General features: G+C 38.7%; 1 protein-coding gene across 1 annotated transcript in view; it reads left to right on the forward strand.

The window, feature by feature from the left end:
- Nucleotides 1-19,215, forward strand: part of SLC5A12 (solute carrier family 5 member 12) — a 51,159-nt gene that overhangs the window by 19,475 nt on the left and 12,469 nt on the right. Inside the window, exons 7-10 of the mRNA XM_028117741.1 lie at nucleotides 966-1,095; nucleotides 2,354-2,442; nucleotides 5,772-5,884; nucleotides 12,309-12,376. Coding sequence (XP_027973542.1) covers nucleotides 966-1,095; nucleotides 2,354-2,442; nucleotides 5,772-5,884; nucleotides 12,309-12,376 — 400 coding nt within the window. The remainder of the gene's footprint in view (nucleotides 1-965; nucleotides 1,096-2,353; nucleotides 2,443-5,771; nucleotides 5,885-12,308; nucleotides 12,377-19,215) is intronic.

The following is a 19,215-nucleotide window of genomic DNA, read 5'->3' on the forward strand; positions in this document are numbered from 1 at the left end:
CCACTGTTGCTCCCCTGACCCTTTGAAACTCCCCAGAATGAGGTTGTTTATATAAATCCAGCCCACTTTCAAGTCTTCCTTGAGATTAAGAAAACTAGTGGGGCGCCTGGGTGGTGCAGTCGGTTAAGCGTCTGGCTCTTGATTTCTGCTCAGGTCATGATGTCAAGGTTGTTGAGATGAGCCCTGTGTTGAGCTCTGTGCTGGGCGTGGAGACTGCCTGGGATTCTCTCCCTTCCTTTTCCTCTGCCTCCCGCCCACACTCTCTCTAAGGAAATAAATAAAATCTTAAAAAAAAAAAACCCTGAAAACTAGTAATATTTTGACTTTCAAAAACCAACAATGAATACAAAATAACCATAGGAGACTGCCAAAGCACTCAAACTGGAATTAAGTGTATCTCTGTGTTGTACAAATAAAACGAATTGCTCCCCAGAATATGGGTAAAATGACCTTAGGTTTTGCGTACTTTCTATTATCTTTAGAAAAAAAAAAAACCCTCAACTTTAAATTTCATCTAAATCAGTCTCCAAAGTGATTATTTCCAAAATGTGTCTACTTCTACATTTATCTCATTATCCCTCTGGAAGAAAAGGTGTTAAAATGTAAGTTCACTTTTTGACAGTTTTATGAATTGAGTGGGGGGAAAAAATCACTGTATGTTATATAATATGAGTGATCGGTATGTGAAATTTCATCCACCACACATTGAGATTTTGCAGAAAAACTCCTGATTTCAAAAGAAAAGCCATCAAAAATCTACCTCATTCAAATTTTGTCATCAGTCTAAAAGTGTAACGTTCCCAAACAAAAAAAAATTGCAAATGTATAAAGTGTAATGATTCTTGAAGGCTGTGGAATTTTATTTTATAGCAAAAATCCCCCAAAATTTTTACCATGGAGTGATGTCTTTATCATACTATAATATGGTGTAGAGGTTACCAATAGATCTTTGTGTTTTTTTCTAGAGCCTTGTATTTTAACTTGTTGGGTCTCTGGATCATTCTGGTGTGTGCTGTCTTCTCTGGCTTAATCATGTACTCCCACTTCAAAGATTGTGACCCTTGGACTTCTGGGATTATCTCAGCACCAGACCAGGTATGTGTTCCCTTGGGACCAGTGGGGAAACAGCTGAGATGAGTGAGTTCATAATGAGTGTTATGGTTTCTGGCCATGAATGAGTAATATGGGTTCTTCCTTTTTTTCCACCTGGATCTCAAGCCACTTCCTAAGCCCAAGAGAGTTGATTTCTTTCCTCTTCTCTTGGGTGATATCACCACACACCAGGTTCTAAAATGGTGGCGTGACACGTAAAAAGGTATCTCACCTTGTCCATGAAGATAAGGCCAGGGGCCAGGGGCCAGGGCAAGGCTGGGGAGAGTGGAAGTTGGGCTTGAACCCATGGCTTTGGTTGTTGATGCGGCTTTTCAGTTATTTTTTTCTATGTGTCTCAAGGTTGATTAAAGATGTTTTATTCTCAAATTGAAGAAAATGACCTTTAATTCTATAAAGCTTCTGCTCATGTCTTCTCATCATAGCTTAAACGCCATCACCCCAATATACTACATTAAAAAATGAAGGGGGGAAATCGGAGGGGGAGACGAACCATGAGAGACTACGGACTCTGAGAAACAAACTGAGGGTTCTAGAGGGGAGGGGGTGGGGGGATGGGTTAGCCTGGTGATGGGTATTAAGGAGGGCACGTACTGCATGGAGCACTGGGTGTTATACACAAACAATGAATCATGGAACACTACATCAAAAACTAATGATGTAATGTATGGTGATTAACATAACATAATAAAATAAAATTAAATTAAAAAAGTGCTTTCAAAAACTCCATTTATGGAGGATGTGTTCAAGAGGAACCATCACTTCTCTCCCCTCTCTATATTTCACTGTCCCCTCTGTCCCAGGGGGGCTCCTCTCTCACAAATCTGACTACAAGGTAGAACCATAATTCCTAGATTCCCTGAAGTTGAGTTTTAAGCATTTGTTGTTAGGATTTAACTGCTAACATTAAGGGTAGACAGGCAAGAAAATGGCATATATTGCAAACATAGGAGAAATAAAACAAGTTCCTGAACCTTCTAAAGTCCATTCAACCCTTTTCCCTAATATCAGCTGCCCCTGCCCACCCCTCCATCTCCCCTCCAGCTGGAGCTGGACCTCAGGTCCATGAAGTCTGATTAATCATAACCTCAACTGCCAGCATGTAACAACCTGAGTCCTTGCAAACTCCTCTGTTTTATTTTCTTGTCTTTTTTTCCCACCTCCTTTTGCTAAAAAGTGATGTTTTCACATTTCAGACTCTGCTGCTAAGGCCACTAATCCTACCTTGTTTTACCTCTTTCAGCTGATGCCATACTTTGTCATGGAGATATTTTCCACGATGCCAGGACTGCCCGGACTCTTTGTAGCTTGTGCCTTCAGCGGAACTCTGAGGTTAGTATGTCGACAACTCTCCACTCTGACGACGTAGAGGATGATGACAGTGGTGATGGCAAGGCCAGTGAGGTGACAAGGGTGACGGTGGTCGTAATCACCACTACTTACTGCATACTTACTGTGTGTCGGCTGCCCTGCTGAATGCTTCATTTGTATGTGCTCCTTTGTTGTATGAGATGGAAACTTGTGAAGCTTTATGAAGTAATTTGGATTTGAAGATCAATAGGAAGGCATTAGAAGTGTTAACCTTAAAAATAAAAACCACCAATGATCTTACCAGCAAAAAATGGGTTTATTGGGGAATAGAAGAGAATTGCAATATGGGACAAGTAAGTTGAGGCAAAACCATAGGTGAGTGTGAGGAACAAAGGAGATGTCTGTCTTTTTGAGGAGAAAAGGAGTAAGCTGGGAAGGCTGTTATGAACTAAAAGACCAATTGGAGTAAACCGGGAGTTCAAAGCATGGTGGCTTTTCATTGGCTGAGTGGTTGCTGGGGGAAAGGGATGCTTTCCCTCTGGCTGGGATAGAGTAGTATCCAAGTACAAGGTCAAACCTGTGTAAGGTCAAGTCCCTCTCTTTCTGATGGGTCTGCAGTAGAATATAAGTGGTAGGGCATGATTTTGTGAGGAGAAAAGGAGTAAATGGCTCTTAGATTTTAACATTAAATGTGATATCAAGTTTCAATTTGAAAGATATTATTTACATTTAAGAATACTTATTTAAGGGGCGCCAGGGTGGCTCAGTCAGTTAGGTGTCCCACTCTTGGTTTCAGCTCAGGTCGTGATCTAAGTGTCCTGAGATGGAGCCCTGTGTTGGGCTGTGCACTGAGTACAGAGTCTGCTTGAGATTCTCTCTCTTTCTCTCTCCTGCCCCTCCTGCTTGTGCTCCCACTCTCTCTCTCTAAATAAATAAATAAAGCTTAAAAAAAAGAATATTCATTTAAGTTAATAAATCGTAAAAAAGAACAAAATGCATATACTTATTCTACTTTTAGGAAAGATTTTATTGGAGATATTGAATTTTATTAAAATTTTGGCATTTTTAAAGTGTTTCTTTAATTTTTGGCATATTAATATGTTGATATATATCCAAATTAGCAATATCCTTGAATTCATATAATGACTTGAACTTGCTTCTGGTGTAATTCTGATTTAGTTTACTACTGAATTATTTTTGCTAATATTCTTTTTAGGATTTTGCTTCAGTAACACAAAGTGGTATTATTCCATGGTGTTGAGATTAAGATCTCAGGGAAAGTCGGGACAGAAAAAATGAGCACCAGAGGATCAATCACAAAGAAGGGTGGCACTCTAGCTTTTATTTTGTCCCTCTCTATAGAGCTTTACTTATTTATCTTTTTCTCTTACTCAAAGGCTGAGTCTCTCCAGATTAGAGAACATGTAGTTGTCAACAGATAATTCCCCCGTAAGAGAAGGGATGGCTCTTTTGGTCTCAAGTCCAAAACTTCTAAGAGAGGGACACAGTGGACAGTATATGCTATAGAGAGATTCCTTCTGCTACAACCTTAAGTCGGATGTTGAGTTGAGAAAGGAAAAGACAGGAATAGGGATACAATAAATAGATAGTGGTTGAGGGATAGGAAAAATTAAAAAGATTTCTACCATCTTAAAGAAGCTTTAGAATCTGAGAAATTGGCATACGGATAATATACCTGACTAAAAAGGCAACCCAGCAGAGGTTCTATATGGGCCAAATTCAGGGTTTTGCTTCCTCTCTCTCAAAGGATTTGAGGGTCACCCTAATGTTCGAGACTTTCAGATGATGTATTTTGAGACAAAACTGTTGGGAATGTGGACTCTTTTTATTTGGACACCTACTTTCCTTATTTGACTTTCATGGAGCTGTGGTGGATAGAAGGGGAGTATGGCAAGAAACACGTACCATGCATTGACTCTCAGGAAAAAGGAATGGTATCTCAAAGTACTTACAGTTTCAATTCTCTAGAAATGGGTCTTAGGAAATTTCTACTTGCTGTATCTGCCTCTTAGGAAAGGAACTTTTAATTTTGCATACGATGGACCTGGAACTATTCCAACTAAAGTAAGCTACAGTTAAAATTAATGATACCATTATCCTGCATTACAGAAAAAAGAAAAAGTTTGACATTTCTCCCATGTTGTTGGCACAGCTCTAGCTTGTCTTCAGATGAACACTGGAGGATAATAAAACAATTAGCTACTGAATATCAGTGGAAAATTTACAAACAGATGGCCAGACTGTGTTCATCAGCTGGTTTCTTTTCCAGAACTTTTGTGTGTGGTTGTGATTTTGCATCACATGAATTTAATACTGTTATCTATTCTACTAGCTAAAATATTCCTGGTCTGTATGAGGAATTAAATAAGCTTTCATGCTATTCTGAAAATAAAACCCCAACATCCAGGTTCTCTGTCATCAAAGTGAGTTTTTGGGCCACAAGACTTGACTCTGGTTGAAAAGTCAGAGAGAATATCAAATCTTTATGTAGTTTTAGTCTTTGCCCATTTTCCGTCCTACCTTTTGCTCCGTTCTCCCTTACTGATTGCATTCTAACCACCCTGGGGGCTTCAGGTTGTTGAACGCAATAAGCTTTCCAGCTAGAGGCATTTAAATGTAATTTTCCCTTTGCTCTAGAATATCTTTTTTCCCGATTTGCATGGGTCCTTTCAGCGCCTATCTTAATCATCATTTCCTAAGGGAAGAATCCCCTAACTTCATATCAGCTTAAGATCCTGCAAGACATACTTTCGTAGCACCTTATTTTCCTTCCTAACAACTGTGATCAATTGTGTAGTTGGTTGTTGAATGTCTGTGTTGCAGAGTGTAAGGTCTATGTTTTTCCGGTTCATCACTGTATGCCTAGTACCTAGAATGAAGAGATGCATAAATGGTATGAATGGAGAAATGAATGAATGAATGAATGAATGAATGAATGATTAATGAGTGGCAAACTGTACTGATTCTGATTCCTGGATTAGGATAGTCACTGCTTCAAGTCCAACCTAAATACACACACACACACACACACAACTTTTTATTGCCTAATTCATTTAATGTCTTGTTCAGGGGCATTAGTAGGTATTAGAGCATGAACATCAAGCTTCTTCACTAGAGTTTGAAGAAATCAAAGAGCACAAAGCACAGAGGCAGCTTTGAAGAGTGAGTAGGCAGTCCCTGTAGCTCACCTGAAGTCCCAGAAGAAGGACATATGTCTGCATCTGTTTTTTGTTTCTAGAGCCCTGCCTTGTCTGTTTGCCCTGACTGATGGGGCAGGCTGGTCAGCTTTATTTAGCTTGGACTATGTTCTTGCTTCTCTCTTCCTGTAGCACTGTGGCTGCCAGCATCAATGCCTTAGCAACGGTGACCTTTGAGGATTTTGTCAAGAGCTGTTTTGCCCATCTCTCCGACAAGCTGAGCACCTGGATCAGTAAAGGCTTATGTAGGTACAGCCGCTTCATCTTCTACTCCATGTCATGAAATGTGCATATGGTACTTGCTACTCAGGACTCACAGGCACAAATGCACACTGAGCATATGAGGAATGTCACATAAGGATTCACACTTCCAAAGATATCAGGAGGGTAACAGGGAAGAATTACCAGCTAGCTTACCTTTCACCAACCTTCTATTTGACACTCTTCTGTACTCACCCCACACTCTAGATTCATCATTTCAACATCTCTTGCCTGTGCCTTGTTCTGACCATATTCATCCCTCTACATGGGAAGATGTTCTGCTCACTATGGCCAGTCACTTTGTCTAATAAAGTCAAATTATTTCTTTTTCTTTTTTATAATTTTTATTTATTTATTTACTTATTTATGTATTTATTTTTAGTATAGTTGACACATGGTGTTACATTAGCTTCAGGTGTACAACATTTGACAAGTTTATACATTGTGCCAAATTCTTTTCTAAAGAATTTTTTATTACCAAACTCCTGGTAACCTCACTTCAAGGAATAATTGCTCCTTGCTTAATCACACAGTTGCATATTATGTTTATGCTCACGGTAGCACTTATCATATTGAATTACAGTTTTACAGAGTTTACTTCTTTTTCAGTATAAACAAATTATACGTTTATTCACTTATTACAAAAAATGTAGGTAATTGGAGAAAATATATGTACTTTTTAAACAAAATTATGCTTAATTTTGTTCTGGTTGGTTCTTTTTCCTAGGATAGTGTGGCAAGCATTTTCCTGTGTCATTTATGCATTATTTGAAAACATGGTTTTTGAATGTTTGCTCGATAGTCTACAAAATGGCTTACTTTTTTATTTTTATATTGTTGCTTTTTAGAATCTTTTTTCATTTTTTGTAACATTGTGATGATACCCATATACATTAATCTTTGATGGCATCCATAATTTTTTTCCTTAATAAAAAGCTCCAACAGAAAATTACCAGATCAAATAATACAAATTCACTGACAGTTCTGGATATATATTATGAAAAATATTTCCAGCGTGGTCCAATTAATAATATTTATGTGTGACAGCAGTGAGTAGTGACATATTTCTCTGTGCACTTGACATTAGTATTTTTAAAAATTGGCCAAATTCATGGGCAAAATAACATCAAATTTTTGCTTTAATTTACATTTTTTGATTTATAGTGAATTTTGAACACTTTTCAGATGACGAATAACCATTTGTATTTTTTGTGAAAATCTATGCTTTCTGTTTGTTGATGAGATACTAGAAATTTTGTCTGTAAAATCTCTTCATGTATAAAGGAAACGTGACCTTTGTATATTGCAGAATGTCCCCCAGATTTTTTAAAATACATTTTTGATGTACAGAAGTTCTAATTACATATTTGATCAAATGTGTATCATTTCTTTTACTATTTTATCCATTTCTTTATGCTTACAAATTTCTTCCCATTCAAAACCCATTTATAGATTTCCTTATTTTTGCTACATTGCAAATGATTTTATATTTCACATTTAATATTAAATGTATTCAAATTATTTGATTTATGATTTATGATGAGGATCTAAATTGTTTTTTTTACCTATGTAGCCAATTTTCTTTTTTTTTTAAGATTTATTTATTTATTTATTTGAAAGAGAGAGAATGAGAGAGAGAGAGAGAGAGAGCACATGAGAGGGGGGAGGATCAGAGGGAGAAGCAGACTCCCTGCTGAGCAGGGAGCCCGATGCGGGACTCAATCCCAGGACTCCAGGATCATGACCTGAGCCGAAGGCAGTCGCTTAACCAACTGAGCCACCCAGGCGCCCTGTAGCCAATTTTCTAAGCATCATTAATCCAATAATCTTCACTGGTTCTTAATATTTCAGTGATGATAATATACAATATAAGATTCTTTCATCTGTAAGGATTTGTTTAAGGATCTTATATATTATTTTCATTAAATTAAATTACCAGTTGCAGGACGAATACCATCTTGTATATTATAGCTTTATAGTGTTTTATTTAAAATATCTGCTAGAACAAATCTTGTCACTTTTCTTTTAGTTTAAAATTAAATTTTTTTTCTATTGTTGCTCTTCTTTCCTTTTTTTCCTGCAAAAACAAATTTTGGGCTATACATGTTTATTTATGCTTTGCATTGACTTTAAAATACTTTATTGTATGTCATCTAGCTGCACCTCCATCCCAATGGGATTGCATTAAATCTAAAAATGTTTTGGGGAAGAATTGACATCTTTGTAAGCTTTCTATCTAGCAATAGCATTTTTCTATTTAGTAGTAGCATGTTTTCTATCCTAGACGTTAATTACACTCACACCTTCCTCCAGCGTTTCCTCCTCTCCCTTCTTCTACTTTTCCTTTTTCTTTCTTCTTCTTTCTAATGGTATTATGAATGGGATGCTTTCCCCATAGTATCTTCTAAACCATTTATTATCAAAGTGGAAAACCTATAGTTTCTCCTTTGTTTTGTTTTGTAGAGAGCACATATCTGGCCATTTACCCAACCCTTGTTGGTTCTCAAAATTCTAATTGGTTTTCTAGGAAGTGGTTGAAAATACTGAGTTTTATCACCCACTTATTCTTAAATATTCTTCTAATTTGGGTTGATAGTTCTCCATGTGCTTTACTTCTTCTCTTCTTTTCGTAACTTTTTTCTTTTTCTCTGCACACTTGAAGAACTCAGATTCTCTCTTGATGTTACTTTGAGTTCTCCACAAAGTAAATTTCTTAACAATTATGATTTTAATTCTGCTATTGCATTTTGTTCCTTACATTTTATTATATGAATTCAATCTTACAGCAAAATTTAAAGACGTTTGCCATAAATTCTCATATATGTATATATGTATGTACCCCTTAGATTCTCCATTAATATTGTCTTAATCTTGCTTTTTCATATATCCGTCCTGCTCCCTATCCATCCATTAATATATCATATATTTGATACACTTAAAAGTAAATTGCAGACATTAGTACACTTCCCCCAAATTATTTTAGCATACACATTATTAACTACAATTGAATACTTGTTTAAAAATTTTTATGTAAAATCTACCTACAATAAAATAGACAAATGCTAAGTATACATTTGCTGAGTTTTGACAAATGCATATACCTATGTAACTCAACCACTAAAGATAAAAGTCATCATTACCTTGCAGAGTTCTCTCTTGCTTCTGACAGTCAATCCCTTCCGCCACCACCACCGCCCCCCTACTGGGACAAGTACTATTCTGATATTTTCCACCATAGATTAGTTGTACCTCTTCTAGAATGTCATATACATGGAATCACACAGTACACACTGGTTTTTTTGTAAGACTCCTTTCACTTGGCATGTTTTTGTTTATGAGATTTATCCATGTTGTTTTGTATATCAGTACTTCATCCCTTTTTATTTCTGAGTAGTATGACAGTGTATGGATATACCATGGTTTTTTAAACTTCTAATTCTGTTGATGGACCTGGGGTGTTTCATTTGAGTTTATAATGAATAAAGGAGCTATGAGTTCTCTTGTACAAGTCTTTTTGTGAACATATTTTCATTTCGATTTGGGAAATACTTAGGAGTGGAAGTGCTTGGTCAGTTACCATTTTTAATTTCTTTATAGTCCTTTCTTAGCTCACTTGGACCCATTTTCATCTAAATTTATTGGTGTTGTACCCTATCTTGCCATTTTTCACCTCACTTGCTTTCTCTTGACCTGAAGCTGTTTGCTTCATTGAGTCTATGTGTTTTTGCAACATATTAAAATTGCCAAACACTTTCTAAATACTTTTTTTTCTGCTTCCTAAGGTAAATTATTTCTAGAAAGTATACTGTGTATTTCAGATTAATATATTCATTCTTTTTTCTGCTTCCTAAGGTAAATTATTTCTAGAAAGTATACTGTGTATTTCAGGTTAATATATTCATTCCTTTGGTGATATTCTGCATGGATCCTGCATTTCTTTTTTCTTTGTACTTACGCTTGAACAAGGAGAGATCAATGCTGATCACATGTTTGTTAATTAGGTAGGTGAATTGCCTTGATTCTACTCACTATCTTGCAGAATGGATTAAAGCTAATAGCAGGTGAATGGGCATTACTTCCAGTACAATTCTCAATTTCTAAAAGATATTCAGAAATATGCTAGATGACAGTAGAGATTTCTTTTATGCCTATGGTTTATTGTCTGATCCTCTGAGCTGATGTAGCACTTGGAAAATCCACAGCATTTGCTGCAACTATGGAACTTTCTCTCCCTCCCACATTTACTGCTTTGTGTGAGGTGCCATGCACTCCAGGTCTCTATGGAACTGCCACCAATTTCCCCTAAATTTCCTGCCTCGATGGTTTCTATTGATTGTGATCTGGTGGAAGTATAATGTTTGGGGGAGAGGAGGAATGAATCAATTCTCTGGTCAGCACAGAAAAGTAGAAACCCCTGGATTGAGAGATGACTGCCTAGAGTTTCATTTAACATATAACTGTTGGCCCAGCAGAAGGGAAGTCAGTAGTAGACAGAAAACATGTCTTGTTATTTTTTTCAGGTAGACAGAGTTCTCCTTATTCATGAAGCAGTTCAGAATCAGGGCAAACATTGTTTTTTGCAGTCCAGTCTATCCTCTTTAAAGATAATGAGAATAATTTTAGAATTCCAAAATGTTTTGATTGATCAAACTTGGTTTTTAGTGTTGTTGTGAGCTTCCTTATTTTTCTGGCTTATTGAGAAGTAGGAAAATATTGCATTGAAAGTTGCTAGCATGATTTCATTTTAAGAGTGAGTTCCTGAGGGGTGCCTGGGTGGCTCAATCGTTAAGCGTCTGCCTTCGGCTCAGGTCATGATCCCAGGGTCCTGGGATCGAGCCCCACATCGGACTCCCTGCTCAGCGGGAAGCCTGCTTCTCCCTCTCTCACTCCCCCTGCTTGGGTTCCCTCTCTCGCTGCGTCTCTCTCTGTCAAATAAATAAATAAAATCTTAAAAAAAAAAAGAGTGAGTTCCTGATAATAAATGTCATGAATATCATGTACTAAACTTGAAATATAATAATAATAATGATAACAACAACAACAACAACAATAATAATAGCAAACACGCAGTACTTTCTATGTACCAGACAAACTGGATGCATTATTTATGTGTAATCTATTCCTAGCATGTGAGATCTTTGGGACAGGAGTCAGGTGCTGACTTGATAGCTCCGGCACCGGTAAAGTGCCTAACAAATGGTCAGTACTCCGTGCTATGACATGTCGTGTTGGGAACTGAGCTAGATATTTAGCTGAGAGATAATTTCAAACAGAATAAACAAAATTGTTTTCTCTCCATTTCTGTCCCTGTGTCTCTGTCTATATTTCCAACTCTTCATCTCTTTCTCCCTCTCTTATTTAGTTTAGGGGTTATAATGGGAAATTAATGCAATTTTAAAATGATTTTTAAACAAAGATGTATAAAAACAATTCTTTTCTTAAAGGTGGTTTAAAAGAACGTCATCTTAGAAAGATGACAAGACGCACCTGCTTCTTCACTCAGCAAGCTCCCTTGGTCCTGGAGGACCTGCGTGAGAAGCTTCAGGGCCCATACTCATGGCCCTTGAGGTGCTCTCACGTAGATATGTAAACAAATAAATCATTTCGCAATATACTCAGGCCCAGAAGGATGATATGAATAAAACACTAAAGGAAGAGATTAGAAAAACTTTCCAGAATTGCAAATGGCATGAGGTAAAATATAGAGATACTTAGCCATCCTTTTTTTTTTTTTTTTGGATCAAATAATACAATGTTTATTTACATAAATCATAAATTTTGGCTTTTCATAAAGCTGAAAGACTCACATTTTTGTTAGATACTTTTCTTTTTTTTATTATGTTATGTTAATCACCATACATTACATCATTAGTTTTTGATGTAGTGTTCCATGATTCATCGTTTGTGTATAACACCCAGTGCTCCGTGCAGAACGTGCCCTCTTGAATACCCATCACCAGGCTAACCCATCCTCCCACCCACCCTCCCCTCTAGATCCTTCAGTTTGTTAGCCATCTTAAAGATGAAGAACTATTTGAATCCCAGAAAGGTTAGTAACTTCTTCAGCTAACTTTTGATGAGTGGTCAAACTGGAATTACTTCCCACTGATGGAGTCTGGATTAGTCTAGACCAGTGCCGTTTCCACATTTTCATGTTGTGTCCACATGATGGCTCTCTTCCTGAATCCTGGAGAGAAAACCCCTAGAGGCTGGCTTCCAGCTCCTTTTGCCTGACCTGGAACGAAGCCTACCACATGTCCCTCTTGGGGCTTGCAATGGCTGAATGGCCAGGACAGTTCTCACTGAGATCCTTCCAAAAGGGCTTGCCTCAGAGACTGTCCTGGACAGGAGCTCAAGAAATCCCTCAAAGCCAGCTTGGACCATGGTCATGAGCTTTCTTTCTTTCAGGTCTCTTGTTTGGCGTGCTGTGTACCTCCATGGCTGTGGCTGCATCCCTCATGGGGGGCGTCGTGCAGGTAATGAAAGAGAAAAAAGACACCTTTGATTTCAGAGCAGCTGTTTACCCACTTTCTTTGCTAATGCTTTGCCTGTTCCTCCAAGCACCATATGCTGAGACTCCCTGATACCGGGTCCGAGTTAAACATACATGTGAAGTTTCAACTGAAATTACTTTCAGAAGGAGAAGCTATTAAAAACCAGTAATGGAAGTCAGTGACATGGGACACTGTAATTAAATTAGAAGCCCTTTTAAAATCCAGATCTGAGAATATATGATCCTGAAATAAAAGTAGAAGTGATTATTATAAGTGCAAAAAAATTAGAACAATTGCTATTAATGGAAGACTTACTATGTTCCAGGTACCATCCCAGATGTATTACTTCATTTAATCACTTCTTCCAGGTTACTATGATTCATGGACTAACTTTACAGATGAAGAAACTAAGAAGTAGAGAGGCGAGGGGATTGTCCCAGAGTCACAGAGTTAAGGAGTGGGGGAGCCCACCTCTACCTGCCTCCCATCTGTCCAACTCCCATTTCCAGAAAAGGATGATGCTAGAAGGAGCCTCAAGGATAATCTGTTTCAGCATCTTCATTTTGGAGATGATTATAGAAAAGAGTGAACATATACTGCTCAGGTTCTCACAGCCGATCAATGGCTGAGTTTACGTCCCTTGTCTCCTGAGCCACCTCTCTTCCCTCCACAAATCGCCCACCTCTCAAAACAACAGCAGAGAAGCCCATCTTCACCTTCTGCTTCGGCCCTCTCCATCCCACTTGTATTCAACATCCTTTATATTATCTCGGCATGGCATAGTTTTTCTAATAAACATTTATTAGTATAACACTGTAGGCTAACTAACTGGAATTAAAATTAAAACTTAAGAAAAAGAAACAAAGGATAATAGTAGATAACATTTGGGGGATATTTATTACGTGCTCCTGAATGCTTAGTCACTATTCTGGCCTTTCTCAGATCCCACATTGAACAATCACAAGAAAACCCGGGAAGCGGGCATTGTGATCCCAACTTGATATATGAGAAAGCTAAGGCACAGCAAGGCAACCCCCCCAAACATATGTTCTTAGCCATCACCCCCTGCTTACAGGAGCGACTTATGTGAGATTTGCCCACTGAGGAAAAAGCTGTTGGATGAGCTTTCCGCCTTCCTCCAACTGAACCTGCTTAAGAACAATAACAAAAAGAAAGATAAAAATTAAAATTAGTTTAGTCGTGTAAATTACAGAAATATATATTTTCAAAAGCCAGAAACTGTTGGATTTTTTTTTCTTTCTATCATGTGAAGACCATTTCTTTTCCAGAAGCATATTGGCTGATGACTTTATAAGAGATGGTTAATTTTTTTTCCTACACTGGGGGACATGATGCCTTACCTAAACGTATTGATTCTCCCATATAATAACTAGTAAATTAGCTTCCAAATTCAGCAACCACGACAACTATGAATTCATGCTATCAATCAACAGAGGAAACGTCAAGAATATTAAATTATTGACTTTGAGGAAGAATATTGACTTTAATCTTATCTGCCTCCTTCTTGTCAAAGATCCATCTGTGGCATTGACTTCAAAAAAAGTTAACCTGGAAGAAGAAACATAACAATGCATTGCAGCTCATCCTTCTAGAGAAAAATAATTACGTTACAGATGGAGGGCACTTGACGGCCTCTTGGTCTTATCTATTTTTCATAAAGAAGACTCTCTGAAATAGAATGTATCTGCATTAATAACAGAAGGTTCACCAAGTCATAGTAATGACAGGCAGGGCCAAAGTTAGAATCCAAATATCCCGACTTAGTGATGGAATCTTTCAGAACTTTTTTTCCCTTAAACAATAGGAGGAGGCCATTAAGAGGGTTTGTGTTCTTGACTTTTTTCTTTTTCTTTTTTTTCTGCAGACTTCCTTTAGGAGAGAAAATGTGGGTTTTACAGCCTAACAAACTTAGATTACATCTCCTAAATCTTACCTTTCCCATTTTCTAAATGGAATTATACCTTTAATATGTTTTCCGTCAGTGCAGTTTTCTCACCTATAAAATTCAGTTAGTGATACCTACTAAACAGGGTAATTGTGAGGCTGAATGAAGTCATTTATCTTGCGTGCCTGGTAGTTCATCTTAACTATCTGGCACATTGGTGGTGCCTGACAAACGTAAGGTATATAGAGGATCTTTAGAGCATCCTATTCTCAATTGTTGATCTAAGAGTCCTACAGTTGCATTGATAGAACAAGATAGGGACTGCACTGCAGGATAGCTAGGTGTGTGTGTATGTGTGTGTGTGTGTGTGTGCACGCGTGCACACACACATGCATGGCACTTGCATGCATATCAGTGCATGTATATGTCCAAGACTCTTGGAAGGCCATAGAAAAGGCTACAGGTCAATAGAAAATTAATTTAATGAAAACTCCTTACCAATTCAGTGGGCTCAGTGACAGAGGCTAAGAGATATAGAAATGCTTTGTCAAACTCCCTCAATTTTCAAAGAAAATAGAGCTGTGAAAATGAGACATGAGATACGGAGTGTCCAGTGGCCTCCCTGTCATGTCCTAACTTAATGATTCAACATCCTTGAGGTGTTCTGGGTGAGATGGTGGGAGTGGAGTAATCTATTATTATCAAAATGATAGAATTGTTCAAACTAAGTTAGAATAGGTGATCAGTCATGTAAGATATGAAACATTAGTCACAGATATATTTATTTGGTACATTATAAAAAGAAAGCGTTTTTTTTGACAAGATAGAAAATGTAAGCAAATCAATGAGTTCCACCTTAAGGAAAAACTACTTCTACCAAATCCAAATTACCTGTGTGTGTGTATATACATGCACACACACAAAAATACACAAACATATGTTGGTATGTATTTTTATTATTTTACATAGTGCTTATCTCCCCAGAAGGGAAAAATGGCTTCCAGAAAGCACATGATTAATGAGTGCCACCATCAGGATTAGGACTAAATTTTTTTTCTTTTAAGTTTTTTATTGTTATGTTAATCACCATACATTACATCATTAGTTTGTGATGTAGTGTTCCGTGATTCATTGTTTGTGCATAACACCCAGTGCTCCATGCAGAACGTGCCCTCTTTAATACCCATCACCAGGCTAACCCATCCCCCCGCCCTCCTCCCCTCTAGAACCCTCAGTTTGTTTTTCAGAGTCCATCATCTCTCGTGCTCCGTCTCCCCCTCCGATTTCCCCCCCTTCATTCTTTCCCTCCTGCTATCTTCTACTTCTTCTTCTTTTTTTAACCTATATTGCATTATTTGTTTCAGAGGTACAGATCTGTGATTCAACAGTATTGCAAAATTCACAGCACTCACCATAGCACATACCCTCCCCAATGTCTATCACCCAGCCACCCCCTCCCTTCCACCCCCCACCACTCCAGCAACCCTCAGTTTGTTTCCTGAGATGAATTCCTCATATCAGGCGGAGCAAGACGGAGGAGGAGTAGGAGACCTAGATTTCGTCTGGTCTCAGGAATTCAGCTGAATAGGGATCAAACCATTCTGAACACCTACGAACACAACAGGAGATCGAAGAGGAGGGTAGCAACAACTCTCTGAACAGAGAAGCAACCACTCACTGGAAGGTAGGACGTGCGGAGAAGTGAATCCGAGGCGATATTCTGGAGGATAGACGGCGGGGGAGGGGGCCTCCGCCGGCCGATTCTGGCAAGTGCTAGAGCCGCGGGGCACAAAATCGGAACTGTTAGAAGTCGGCTCCGCTGAGGGACGTCGCTGCAGTGGCCAAGCGGGGGGTGGAATCCTCCCGGGACAGTGTGGTCTCAGGACCCTTGGGGTCACAGAAAGACCGGGGGTGCCTGAGTGCGCCAGAGCTCCCAGGTATCGGAGCGGGGAAGCTGGCTGCAGAGACAGAGCCGAGGCACGGGCTCTCAGCTCAGGGTTGCCATAAACTGTGATCCGCGGCCCACTCGGGCCACTGCTCCTCCAGCAGGGACCCAACAAGCGGCAGAGCCGGGGAGACTCCCCTTCCTTCCCGGGGAGGAGCAGCGCGGGAACGCACCGCAGGGATCTACTGGGTTTGGAGACTCCACACGGGGTCAGGTGCCAGAGATAGCAACGCTCGGTCACAGGCCGGGTGAGCACGGAGTGCGGCCGGAGACCGGGGAGACGGGAGTGACTGCTTTTCTCTGGGGGCGCACTGAGGAGCGGGGCCCCGAGTTCTCAGCTCCTCCGGGTGGAGATTGGGAGGCCACCATTTTTGCCCTGGTCCTCCAAAGCTGTACCGAGAGCTTGCAGGGAACAAAACCTCCTGAGATCAAACCCGAGCAGCTTGCTTAGCCCGGACTGACAAGGGTGGGGCAATTCAGCCTCCGGCAAAGACATTTGGAAACCACAGCAACAGGCCCCTCCCCCAGAAGATCAGCACGAACAGTCAGCAAGCCAAAACCAAGTTTACCGACCAAGGAGAACGGGAGAACTCCAGCGCTAGGGGAATACTGCACATAGAATTCATGGCTTTTTTTACCATGATTCATTAGTTCATCAAAGTTAATTTTTGTTAACTGTTTTTTTTTTATTTTTCTTTTTCCCTTTTTCAACCAACATCTTATCAATCTCTTTTTTAAAAAAAAAACATTTTTTATTTTTCATTTTTAGAGTCATATTTTATCCCTTCATAGTAGTTACCCTTATTTTTGGCATATATATATAAGTTGTTATCTCTTCAAAATTTTGAGATACAGTTTTTTCTAACAGATCAAAATATACCCTAAATCACTAGTGTATGGCTCTGTTCTAGTCTCCTGCCTGATCACATTCTCTCCCTTTTTTCTTTTCTTTTCTTTTTTTCTTAAATCTTCTTCTTTCTTTTTTCAAACAACTTCTTATCAAGTCCTTTTATAAAATCTTTTATAATTTTCATCTTTACAGTCATCTTCCATCCCTTCATTGTATCAACCCTTATTTTGTACATATATGTCTTTCTTCCTTTAAAATTTTAGGAGGCACTTTTTTCTAACAGACCAAAATACGCCCAAAATCTAGTGTGTGGCACTGATCTATGCACTAGCCTGATCATATTTGATCATATTTTGCTTTTTTTGTATTGTTCTGTTTTTGTTTTTATCTTTTTTTCTTTTTTTTCTCTTTCTTTTTTCTTTCTTTCCCTTTCTTTTCCCCTGGTTTCAGGTCTTTTCTGATTTGTATACAGTATATTTGCTGGGGACGTTGTAAACCTGTTAGCATTTTGTTCTCTCATTCATCTATTCTCCTCTGGACAAAATGACAAGACGAAAGAAATCACCTCAGCAAAAAGAACAAGAGGTAGTACCGTCAGCCAGGGACCTACTCAATATGGATATTAGTACGATGTTGGACTTAGAGTTCAGAATCATGACTTTAAAGATACTAGCTGGGCTTGAAAAAAGCGTGGAAGTTATTAGAGAAACCCTTTCTGGAGAAATAAAAGAACTAAAATCTAACCAAGTCGAAATCAAAAAGGCTATTGATGAGGTGCAATCAAAAATGGGGGCACTAACTGCTAGGATAAATGAGGCAGAAGAGAGAATCAGTGATATAGAAGACCAAATGATGGAAAATAAAGAGGCTGAGAAAAAGAGAGAGAAACAACTACAGGATTACGAGGGCAGAATTCGAGAGATAAGTGATACGATAAGACGAAACAACATTAGAATAATTGGGATCCAGGATGAAGAAGAGAGAGAGAGAGGGGCAGAAGGTATATTGGAGCAAATTATAGCAGAGAACATCCCTAATGTGAGGAAGGAAACAGACATCAAAATCCAGGAGGCACAGAGAACCCCTCTCAAAATCAATAATAATAGGTCAACACCCCGACATTTAATAGTAAAACTTACGAGTCTCAGAGACAAAGAGAAAATCCTGAAAGCAGCTCGGGAGAAGAGATATGTAACCTACAATGGTAAAAATATTAGATTGGCAACAGACCTATCCACAGAGACCTGGCAGGCCAGAAAGGACTGGCAAGATATCTTCAGAGCACTAAATGAGAAAAATATGCAGCCAAGAATACTATAACCAGCTTGGCAGTCACTGAAAATAGAAGGAGAGATAAAAAGTTTCCAGAACAAACAAAAACTAAAGGAATTTGCAAACACAAAACCAGCCCTCCAAGAAATATTGAAAGGGGTCCTCTAAGCAAAGAGAGAGCCTAAAAGCAGCAAAGATCAGAAAGGAACACAGACAATATACAGTAACAGTCACCTTACAGGCAATACAATGGCACTAAATTCATACCTTTCAATAGTTACCTGAATGTAAATGGGCTCAATGCCCCAATCAAAAGACACAGGCTATCAGACTGGATTGAAAAACAAGACCCATCAATATGCTGTCTGCAAGAGACTCATTTTAGACCCAAAGACACCCCCAGATTGAAAGTGAGGGGGTGGAAAACCATTTACCATGCTAATGGACACCAAAAGAAAGCTGGGGTGGCAATCCTTATATCAGACAAACTAGATTTTAAGACAAAGACTGTAATAAGAGATGAGGAAGGACACTATATCCTCCTTAAAGGGTCTATCCAACAAGAAGATCTAACAATTGTAAATATCTATGCCGTGAACATGGGAGCAGCCAATTATATAAGGCAATTAATAACAAAAGCAAAGAAACACATTGACAACAATACAATAATAGTGGGGGACTTTAACAGCCCCCTGACTGAAATGGACAGATCATCTAAGCAAAAGATCAACAAGGAAATAAAGACTTTAAATGACACACTGGACCAAATGGACTTCACACACATTTTCAGAACATTCCATCCCAAAGCAACGGAATACACATTCTTCTCTAGTGCCCATGGAATATTC

Source organism: Eumetopias jubatus, unplaced genomic scaffold (assembly GCF_037043125.1).
Source record: "Eumetopias jubatus isolate StellerSeaLion01/CBP00866 unplaced genomic scaffold, mEumJub1_p1.0 scaffold_13, whole genome shotgun sequence".
Lineage (NCBI taxonomy): Eukaryota > Metazoa > Chordata > Mammalia > Carnivora > Otariidae > Eumetopias > Eumetopias jubatus.